Source organism: Diorhabda sublineata, chromosome 10 (genome assembly GCF_026230105.1).
Source record: "Diorhabda sublineata isolate icDioSubl1.1 chromosome 10, icDioSubl1.1, whole genome shotgun sequence".
In the NCBI taxonomy this organism is placed as follows: domain Eukaryota; kingdom Metazoa; phylum Arthropoda; class Insecta; order Coleoptera; family Chrysomelidae; genus Diorhabda; species Diorhabda sublineata.
The window spans coordinates 22,365,965-22,378,540 of NC_079483.1; the positions used below are offsets into that span (position 1 = coordinate 22,365,965).

Here is a 12,576-nt window from a genome sequence, read left to right on the forward strand (position 1 = left end):
GAAATAATTATAAAAACCGCAAATTAAATATTTGGGTGTAACCCTAGACACAGGTGCTACAATGAAAAAACATATTGAAATCGTCTGCAAGAAAGCAGAAGCATCTGCTTTGTCTCTAAGTAGAATAATGCCGCAAAAAAATGGGCCTACAGCAAGTAAACGAAAAATATTATGTGCAGTAACTCACTCGATTTTGTTATATGCGTCTCCCGTATGGTATGAAACGCTGAAATATACCAAATACAAGGATATTTGCCAAAAAGTGCAAAGAAAGTTAGCTTTGAGAGTATGTAGTGCTTTCCGCACAGTCTCCACAAACGCGCTGTTAGTGATTTCAGAAATAATACCTATAGAACTGCAGGCTGAGGAACTATACAAAACAAAAGGCAAACAAAGGAATGAGAAGATAGAGATACGTACTGAAACATTAAATCGGTGGCAGGACAAATGGGAACAAGCAGTAAATGGACAATGGACTAGAAGACTGATTCCAAATATTAGAACGTGGGTAAACAGAAATCATGGAGAGGTGAACTACTATCTTAGTCAAATGTTAACAGGACATGGCTGTTTTGAAGCATACTTCCACAGGTTTAAAATCAGTAATACAACGGAATGCACGTACTGTAGCCAAATGGATGACGCGGAACACACATTTTTCGTATGTGCAAAATGGAGCCCACAGCGAATTGAAGCTGAACAATGTGTAGAAGAAACACTTACTCCAGATAATATTTTACACCATATGTTATAGGATGAAAAAAAATGGAACATAGTATCGGTTATGATCCAGAAAATAATAGAGAAAAAAGAAGAAGATAGAAGTAAGCACAGACTAAAATAAGTGTAAGGCAACGCTCGGAATGCTGAAGTAATACTTAACGGTAGTTCCAGCACTCTTCTCAGCAGGTGAATCCACGTATGAGGGGGAAGGGTTTAGTCGGTCGGCAGTACAACAGCCAATAGCCAACCCGACACTATCTAGGCACAATATTGATCAGCCTAGATGTCTGAGAGCAGATTCCTAATCCCCTCCCCCCCCAAAAAAAATATATATACATATACATATATATATATATATATATGTATATATATATATATATATATATATATATATATATATATATATATATATATATATATATATATATATATATATCCAGCGGTCAAATTGGCGTCGGTACTTTTACGGTATAGCCAGGAATCCTTCAATATACACCAATGTATATTTGCAAAATATATTCAACGGACAGGTTAGCAGCTTGATAATTTGGCAACGTTGAAATAGATATATTTGAGTTTATTAAATAACTTTCATTCTGCAGATTGGATGGCCGTATATGAATGTTATACTTGTAACGGAGGAAGTGGCATCTTAAAAAATATATTTAGAATCAACGTATTGGTTACGCCAAAATGTATGGTGATTTAAATGCATTTTGCTTTCTTGGTCTTAATTTACATATATCCATTTCTATGAGTTGTTTGAGCATAATTTGATTATTATTTATTCGAACGTATCGCTACATGTCGCAAGTATGTTTGGGACGAACCAAAAAATTAACCATTTTAGTTTAAAATTGTGATCATATTCAGAGATCCGTATTGAAGCTTATAAGCAAAAGGTGCCAATTCAAATCTAATTTTTTACTGACTATTCGAAGCAACATTCAAAACTCTCCGAACATTTAAGAGCTGATTAAAAAACTAAAAAACTGGACATTATTTCAGAGTCACCAATATGGTAGATCACAGAAACCCTTCTGTTGTCGATGTCTCAGAATAAACGTTAGTTTTATTTTGGTGCTGTTTTTTGGAAATTTCTCTATTCCATTTTTGTAATCTATGATAAGCAACCTGCATCCAGAATTGCTTATTTTTATTTTATAAAAATATTGAATAGCTGAAAACATTTTTTGGCTGATTTTGATAATACTAAGAAAAAAATAACTATTAAAGAGTCTCCTAGGGCTATTACAAGCGGGCTAAACACAGACAGACGAAAAAGGACCCAAACAAACAATATTGATGATAGTTATCCAACTGCAAATCTTCGTTATGCTTAAAAAATCGTAGGAAGAAGAATTTTCATTGGTTTATTGATCTTAAAGATGAAAGAAGAATCCGTGATGCTAATACAAAGATGGGTAGTTCTTTAATAATGATATGCGAGACCACATCCAGATTGAGTGATTTCAAAAGAGATGGGAATGCCATAGAGCATGCTTGGGATAAAATGGATAAAATACCATTGGCGAGCATGATCCTCGACCTGAATATTAGCTATTGTTGAAACATTCCTTTTCATTAAATCCCTTGAAGAATTCCTTTGTTTTATTCTTTTATTTCAGCACTTTATCTAATTTTCATTATTCAAAGAGATGAGAAACGATTTTATGATTTTTGGTATTCAACAGTTAACAAATATATTCTCTTGTACCTTAAAATTTTGTTTCAGCTTTTAAAATCTGATTAAATAAATATACTTAACTCTATCAATATCTTCAACTTTTGAACAGCTGTTCATTTTCAATTTTTTTGAATGTATTTGAATACAAATTCAGCATGTTTTGAAATTGATTACAATTGTTCAATAACGTCTTATTAGAACAAAGTTGAATTTTTCACTGAGACATTTTGTATCTTAGATTTCAATTTGTTGCAATTTGCCATCGTAACAAGAAATATTTTTTCATATTCCATATACGGTATTCCACTAGTTCCTCGTGAAAGTCGTATGCAGGTCACCACCTTCTGTACTTTGAAACGCACAACCCAAATATTCTGTCGTAGATAAAGGTTTTTAGGCTCACTCCAACTTAAAGATTTGATAAAACTCGAACCTCGTTTTGAAAAGTATATACATGTACAGAAGAACAACAAACTTTCTACAACAGTTTCACATTTTTGAGTCATCCTGTATTTCATTCTGCCAAATTTGAACAATGTGGCTCTTCTTTTAGATTGAATACCGAAACCTAAAAACTCTGAACTGTATAGTTTTTGTACTATTTAAATGTTGTTTATGAAACTTCCACCTATGAACCATTTGATTAGGGCCCTTAATAATACTTGCTGTGTCTAGCTGATTTTCATAATATGCTGATATAAATGCATCAAGCTATTCGACGCCATTTAAAGAAGAAAAATGGAGTTTCACTTTCGAAAAAGGATAACTCCTTCTTTGAAATTGATAAGCCTTAAGAAGTAGCGGTAAACGACTTGAAACTCTATCCATTTGCCGATTTTTCAATAAAATAGGGTCCTATTACGAATCCACTTGGAATGCTCCCATCTACGTTTACAGACCACCTAGTCTGACTGCGAAATGAAAATTTGTTGTAGAACAAATAATGTAAATTTGTGACTGTTCGCATATCTACTTTCATAAATTGTCCACTCGTTACCGAGTAACACAGCTGCTATTTTTTGCAAGAAGTTCTCTTCTCAGAATAATTTTATCGTGTCTTTGTAATTGCAATAAGCTGTAACTGATTCTTTGGGACTCTCATATTGGTATCTTCACTATTTGCTAGTACAACATGAAATGTAACTTTCTCTGTATAGTATTGAGTTCCTATTTTAACAAACATTAGTCTCATATACCTACCTCTTATAATGTTACTGATGTATTGAAACTTTTCTCTTTTTTCACATACTTTTATCCTAGCATTATTGTGGAAACTCTGCCAGTATGGCCGTTGGGCGGATTGAGTAGCTCAACGACCATGCTGCCGTTCCAAGCCCGGATAAAAGAGGAGAGTTGTAAGACAAGGCTAGCTACCTACCTCATGTAAAACAGCCATTTACTCAGAGAACGAAGAAAGTAGCCTCGGATAGGACTGATAAAACTTATAACGACCCAGCAAAGTTAAGGAAAAAACGATTTTGGAAGCGACAACAATTGCGAATAGCCACCTGGAATGTTACATCAATTGCTAACAAAGACCAAGAAACCATAATAGAGCTTGAGAAACATAAAATAGACATATGTGCCTTGTCTGAGACGAAAAAGAAAGGAGCTGGCAACTTTAGAATCGCGGAGTATACATTGATATATAATGGGAAACCAAAAGATGAAAGAACAGCATCGGGAGTAGGCCTATTAGTGCACGAGAAATACGACAAAAACATAATAGACATAAAGTATATAAGCGACAGACTGCTACAAACCACGTTTAAATTTACAGAAACAACTAAAACCCATATATTAAGCGTCTATGCTCCTGATACGAGTAAAAGTCAAGAAGAAACAGACTCATTCTATGATGAACTGCAGATCACCATCGATAAGATACCGAAGCAAGACGAAATTATGATACTGGGAGATTTTAATGGAAGGATTGGTAACGAGGTTATTAGTGGAATTAAGAATCGGTTTAACGAAGAAACACTCAACAGCAATGGAGAACAACTCATACAATTCTGTGCACATAATGAACTACGCATTAACAACACGTTTTATCCCCATAAACAACAGCACAAGTATACGTTCGAGAACACAAGAGGACATGAATCGATTATAGACTACATTATTACAAACAGAAATATTCATCCCTCAAAAATATTAGATGTCAGAACATTAACCTCAGTAAACACAGGGACTAACCACCATATGGTGCTAGCTATAATGCGGAACTGCGTACAAAGGAAAACCCAGAACAAACCGAAAGTGACAGAAAAGCTGAACATAGAAAGCCTTAGCGATGATACCACAAAATACCTCTACCAGCAAAGACTAAGGAAGGCAATAAATGAAAACAAGATCTTGAAAGATGATACTGTAGAACTAACATGGAAAAGATTAAGTACTAATATAAGGACAGCTGCAGAAGAGGCATTAGGCAAACGAAAGGTGAACCTGAACGGAAAGCCCAACACGAAACCATGGTTCAAACACGAAATCGAATCACTTGCGGAAGAAAAAAGGAAAGCATATCTTCAATATAGAAGTCAAACAATTACATATGCTGATTACAAAGTCGTGAGGAATAGGACAAATATGGAAATACAAACGATTAAGAGACAATTCTGGGAGAAATACTCATCAGACATGGAAAACGACTTATATGGGGGACAAAAAAAGATCTGGAATATGATAAGGAACATCAAAAGACCAATCAATGAATACATCCACACGAAAACAATAACGTTAAAAGAATGGGAAAGGTATTTCCATGAACTCTACGGTGACATAATAACAAGCTAATCCACTGAACAGAAACAAGAAAATATATCTGAGGAAGGAGAAGACATCCAACAACAATTAATATCAAAAGACAAAATTGAAGCAACAATGCGCAAGATGAAAAATAGGAAATCACCAGGGCTGGATAACATTAATAACAAGCTTCTTAAATATGGTGGCAATGAATTAATAGACCAAATGCATGTCATGTTCAACAAGATATACGACCAGAGAAAAGTACCAGAGGAATGGAAAATAAGCATAACGGTCTTTAAGAAAGGGGAAAAGAAAGATCCAAATAATTATAGAGGGATCAGCCTCCTAAGCACGACTTCAAAATTACTAACAAAAATTATTGCAGAAGAAATCTCAAGTAGCGGCATGAGCGAAGAACAACAGGGATTTAGAAAAAATAGATCAACCATAGACGCTATATTCATCTTAAGACAGATTGCCGAAAAGGCCATAGAGTACAATAAAACCGCGTTTATGTGCTTCATAGACTTAACAAAAGCATTTGACAGAGTGAGATTACATGACGTCATTGAGCTACTAAAAAAACGAGGCGTAAACCAAAGGACAATAGACTTCATTCGGGACATGAACAACGGAAATAGCACATATGTAAGAGTAAACAACGAACTCTCCAGTAAAGTGCCAGTATCAACAGGGATCAGACAAGGAGATAGTCTCAGCCCAATACTCTTTAACATTATAATGGACGAAATCATAAAAGAAGTCAAAACGGCAGGCAGAGGATACAGAATGGGAAAACATGAGTTTAAGATAGTTTGCTACGCTGATGACGCGGTTGTGATATCTGAAGATGAGGATAATCTGCAAAAACTGCTACACAGATTTGAAACAGTTGCAGGAGAATTCAATATGATCATATCGAAACAAAAGACACAATCCTTGACAATAGCGAGAGAACCAAGAAGATGCAAACTGGCAATTTATAATAAAAGTGTAGAACAGGTTATGTCTTTTAAATATTTAGGGGTTAACATCACGAGCAATAGGAACTTGAAACAAGAAGTCAAAACGCAAACAACAGCAGCATCTAGGATATCAGGATTCCTTCGAATCGTGATATGGAGAAATAAATTTTTAAGTATCGAAAGCTAAACACGGATATATAAAACTTGTGTCAGACCAGTAATGACATACGCCATAGAAACGAGGACGGAGACTGCAACTACTAAACGGATTCTTAGAACAACCGAGATGAAGACATTACGCTCAATCACAGGGAAAACACTAAGAGACAGAATAAGGAGCAATGAAATCAGAAGAATGTGTGACGTTCCGGATATAGTGAGATGGGCCAGAACTAGAAGAAGAGCATGGAGAGATCATGTCAATAGAATGAACAACGATCGACTGGCGAAAATCGCAAAGGAAGAGAAACCCAATACAAGTAGACCGCCTGGAAGACCACCAAAGCGCTGGTATGAGAGCTGGTCCTCGCAGTCACAACTTAGGCTGCCTCTTTGAAAACACAAGACACAGTCTTAAAATAAGAAGAAGAAGAAGAATTATTGTGGAAAGATAATTTTGAACTATGTATTCCAAAAAATAAATGGCGTTGAAATTTTTACGGAAAACTGGTCATATGTTTTGAAATACCCGGTGTAAACCATTATCAAGTTCATATGGTTAGAATTGGGAAATAAAGCAAAATTTAATATTGACTGATTACGAACTGATGATAAATTTGGCATAAACTGAACCTAGGATCGAAAAACCAGTAAACAATATCTCATTGAGATTTGTTTCTTCTACTTTTATTGATACTCTTACAAATTATTCTGATCATTTTTGTTGCTCTGTCAAGGGTTAGTAATTTATGCTTGTAGTTTTATAATGCTGCTCTTCAACTCAGGTTTTTTGCTTTTAACGTCTGACCCAACCATTCTGTATAATAAATATGGTGACAGTTCTTTATTATCAATTAGTCATTTATGAAAAATTACTCAGATCTAAAAACCTTAATAAAACTTCTAATAACTTTTCGCGCCCCGTGTATCCAATACTCACTGTATTTATATTTACATACTTATACATTTAACGGGATGGACGACTTCTCTAGAGTATCTCTACGTTAATAATAATTGGCGCCCCTTTTTCGATAAGCTTCGTAAAGGGTTGGCATGGCGTCGTAACATCATTCACGGAGACAAGCAGAAAGTTTTTTCGTAGTTTTTAATAGTGTTGCAAGCAGTCAAAATGTCAAGACGTAAACGAAACGAACTAATTATGAGACTAGCATTAGCTCAGGAGAAAGACGGTATGTGTACTCAAAAATTTCCTAATATTGTGTAGATTATTTATCATGATAAAGATATCAAATAACTGTGACTTTTACAATAATAGATAGATTTCTTCGGACATTTTTCTATCTAATTAATTATGGATATGAATTTGGGATTTTATTTTGAGTATATGTTTGATATGTCTATTAGATTCTATTTAATATATATTTAATAAGAACACAGAGAATGCGTGTAAAATATATTGTTTTGTGCAAATTTTCGTGCGATATTTGCTGAAAATGTTAAAGTTACAACCTGTTAAATTAAGCGTAAGGGCATGAAAACAGTTTCCAGCTAATTGGTGGTGACATCTTGTGAATACAATACATACGTCATTATATTGTACAAAATAAAAAAAAAATATTATTTTATTATGAAAAACATTTCAAAATTTCCTCAGAGGTGTCATGTAGATGTCAGGGAGTTTTTGGTGGTGACACCTCAATGTATTCCGAAAAAATATTTTCGGAATAACGCTTTGGCCGTTCCTCGAAGTGGAAAACAACTACACTACTTTCCTGGCTAATACCACACGAACATTGAATTACATCCACAAAGAAGAGCGACCGACCGTCGAGACAGACATCTCAATATTTCGCAATTGCAAGGAGAGAGGTTTATAAACCGACACATTCGTGCGGAATTTTATCCAAGCAAAGGGTAACATCGTAATTTTCAGTCTGGTTTAGGGGTACCAGACGAGAGAGTATTATGCCATCCTGATGAGATCATAACAAGGTCGAAACTAGTCGGTGGCTATACCTCTCTCCTTGCAATTGCGAAACATTGAGATGTCTGTCTCGATTGTCGGTCGATCGGCATCACGCTCTTCGTTGTGGATGTAATTCAATGTTCGGCGTGGTATTAGCCAGGAAAGTGCAAAATGACTTACAGACAAATCTAAATGATTAACGAGTAATGTCAAACTAATAATACATTGTTTTTAAATCTCGCGGTATTTCCACACTTGTAATCTCCTTTTTAATAAATAAAAGTTCAGAAATGCATTTTCAATATAAAAACGATTCCTTCTTTTCCATTGATAATTTGAAGTCATCAATACTATATAATATAAGAGGGATAAGTACTGGAGACGATAGTTGACGTTTCCGTCTCTTGTGACTGAAAACATATTTTCGCTGAATTTTTAGCATTTGTAAAAAATATACTTCGACACTAACTTAGCACGAATGATGCATGTAGAATTTCACTTTTCAAAAACATACCTTGCTGTTGGAAATAATAAAAAATAGTTGCCTACACACACTTGATGAGTACTTTAATAAAACAAATTCAAATCACTCTGAGTAAGATAGAATCACTGGTGGTCGGGGAGCAGTCTGAAAATTAGCATCAATATTCAATCAACAGTTTCGGACTGGAGAATTGACTGTATTTCTAAAAAATTTTGAGAAATTGGCTCAGTACATCAACAATATTATTATTATTTCTATCATTACCAATCTTGTTGAAATAACATTTGGTTTTAGTTTCAATATCGGATCCATCTCTTACTTCAGAATCCGAATATGTTCCTTCGTCCACCGTATCAGATATGTCAACGTTTGAGTCCTCGCTGCTACAAGCAGCACCAGTTGAAACAAAATATGAACCACAGGATGCAAACAATATATTAGGAACTCTTGAGATGAATATTTCAAATAATATGAAAATTGATGTTTCAAGTGATGAAATCGCTGGTGATTGTCTTGCGGAAAGTACTAAATTAATGTCTGAACAATCTTTGAATGCAATTTTGGGCAGTTATGTAGAACAACATTTAGAAAACCTCCCTGATGGTTCCGTAATAGATATTAGTTATTTGAATGAAATAAATAACACACCTTGCAATACATCTAGCCAAGTTCCAACTACTACTAAGAGGATCAGAAGGAAACATAACTGTTTATTCTGCGGCATAAAAACTAGCAATTTTGTTCGACATATAGAAAGATGTCATTTTGATGAAATACAGGTACAAGAAATAATGTCTTTGGATAAGAAATCAAAGAAGAGGAAAAAATTAATTGATAAGGTACGTAGAGAAGGCGACTTCATATCTTCGAAAGTTGTACCAGTTATGAGAGTACAAAATAATACCAATAATTACATCGTTTGTAAGTTTTGTCGCGGGTACTATGCTCCAAAAAGTTTGAGAAGACATACGAAGAAATGTTTCTTCAATCCTAATCCATCACAAAAATTGCAATCTCAAATTGAAGGTCAAGCGATAATGGTAGGTCAATTCGGTCCCAATGATCCACTAAGAGTTAGTGGATTGTTGAATATGTTTAGAGCAGATGATATATCATTTATAGCAAAGAAAGATCCCATAATCTGTGAAGTTGGTAGGAGATATTGAAAAAGTCACAAAGAAAAACATTTGCGAGTGGTTTCAAAAAGGCAAATGAGACGTTTTGCTAGACTTCTAAAGACCTCGCGGGAAATTCTCAAAAACAATAGATTGGAACTACTTCAAATACTGAGCCCTAGTAAATTCCAAACTTTAATCAAAGCAACTAAGCTTATTGTCATTTGTCATTATTTGCCATTAAAATGGGAACTCTAATTAAGAATGCAATCAACGCAGCATTATCGTTAGAAGTACAAAATGAAAATTGTAGAAAAGATTTTGTCGATGAATTGAAAATATTGACAAGATTAATTGAAACTCACTGGGCGCAAGAAATATCAAGTGAAGCTGGACAGAATTTAATGATTAACACATTCAACAAACCTTCTTTAATACCGGCAATACAAGATATTAAGGTAAGTTTGGTTATTCATAAAAACTTCATTTAAACTCATGATAGAGATTGATTTTCCAGTTAATTAAGAAATAGTTATCTGCTTATATATTAACTAAACGTCATATCGATAGCTTGGGAGTGATAAGCTTAATTTAAATTTGAAATAATATCGTCTAGTAAAATGTAAGCGTTATACCTTCCATTTAGCGTAATTATTAGAATACAAGTATCTACAAACTATTCCCATATCATAATTATACTCACATGAACTTCTAGGGACAACTGTTTTAATATTTCTGTGCCAGAAACTCAAGTCACAGTTTAAAGCTTACTTTGAACTGTGCTCAAGTATCCTTCAAAGATAATAAAATTCTCAAATTCTCCAAAAACGATAACACCCGGGCATCTATAAAGTCCGTTTCGGTTTCGCAGGTGAAACTTTCGATTTATTTCTTACATCACAAAAACCTAACATTTTGTGAAGTAGAACAATTTTGAAATGTGAAGTTTAAATCTGTCCATATTTTATTCTGTGCACAATTTGTTCAGCAAATTTTTATGATAACGTTATCGACTATTGTCACACTTCAAACTTATCCAATTTATATTAGAATGAAAATATTATTTCGAATACGTTGAAATAGAGAAATGTATGTGGAAAAAATACCTTTCTCGCCAATCAGGCGCCGAAAAATGATAAACAGTCTTATCGATTATTTCTGTGTTACAAAGAGGGTAGATATGAAGGTTCTATTTGGAAAAGAAGGAATATAAGAATCATTCTAAAATCAAACAATGTTGCATGTTAGTAATAAAAGTGGTGAATTTAAGAAATTCTTCGTTTCATTTAAAAGTCGATAACATTTATTCCTTATTTCAAATACTAGCGGAAGGTTTACAGAATACCTATTATAATAAAGTCGATAAAATTTATATACAATAAACTGTTTATATATTACTTAAAAATATTAACATCTAAGCTATTGGATTTTTATTACCTCCCAGCACATGCCCCAAAATCCATATGTCCCTCGACCGTGTCGGGTTGAACCTTTTCTTATCGTCCTTAGTCAACCTCCTACCCGTATCTTATCTGACCCTGCATTATACCAGCATTCCGACACGTCTCAGTTGGATATACAGAGGAACTTTTAATAATCGATTACAATAATATGTTTGTCTTTAAATATAAAATTTTCCAGTAAATTATGAAAAGTAGCTATCGTGTACCTTTGATTACCTTCATCTTAATTCATTATATTCAATATTCTTGTTAATTACGAAACTAGGTTTGGTGTCAAATCTCTATCTTTTCATGTTGTAGCTATGAAACTGATATATTATTTGATTACAGACATTTGAAAACTACCTTCAAATGAACATAAAAGAAGACATGGCAAGTCTAAAAGAAAATTCCTACAATGAGACCGCATATAGGAATCTTATGGATTGTGTTTATTGTAGTATCATACTATTCAACAAACGAAGAGTTGGGGAATTGCAACGTATGACATTGGAAGTATACAAAAAAAATAGTGACTTACTTCCTTGTTCAGAATTTGAAAATTTTCTCAGCGATACGGAGAGGATTTTATATTCTAGTTTAAAAAGAATAGTTATTCGAGGCAAACGGGGCTCGTAGATAAGAATGCAGGAGTGGCGATAGCCATTATAAATAAAAACTTAGAAATAGATAAGACGCTTCGAGGTGATAACTGCGTACAAATAGAAACCAAGGGCACCACTATGACGGCCGTTTATATATATATATATATATATATATATATATATATATATATATATATATATATATATATATATATATATATATATATACCCGAATATCAGCGATAGAGAATACCAAAAGGCCATAGATAAAACATTCGAAACGGCTACCAAAAACTACGGAAACTACGACTATCCATAATGGCCGGAGATATAAACGCGAAATCCGCAATATGGGGATCTCCTATATCTGATATCAAAGGACAAATGTTAGAGGAGTGGTTGGCCCAAACAGGATGGGTAGCAATCAACAACGGCCATCACACCTTTGAAAGAGGTAACTCTAAAACACATATAGATGTTACTCTCTGTCATACCAGTCATCATAATAAGATCACCAACTGGTGCACAGAATATGTCAACCCTTATACACACCATGGACATATTCGATATCAGATAAAAACGAAAGGAGCAATAGAAAAGATGAGCCCTAACAACAGGAATAGGACTTACTTGGACACCGAAAAGTACGTAGAAATATTAAAAAAAAGTAATGGAACATACGAGGAAATACTGAAGGCATATAAAGATGCCACCA

The 12,576-nt window shown here is 34.1% G+C and overlaps 1 protein-coding gene across 1 annotated transcript; it reads left to right on the forward strand.

Moving 5' to 3' along the window:
- Positions 1 to 2,143: 2,143 nt before the first annotated feature.
- On the forward strand, positions 2,144 to 5,209 carry LOC130449176 (craniofacial development protein 2-like). The gene is made up of 2 exons (XM_056786856.1): positions 2,144 to 2,254; positions 3,815 to 5,209. The coding sequence occupies exons 1-2, from the start codon at positions 2,144 to 2,146 to the stop codon at positions 5,207 to 5,209; spliced, it is 1,506 nt and encodes a 501-aa protein (XP_056642834.1).
- Positions 5,210 to 12,576: the final 7,367 nt, after the last annotated feature.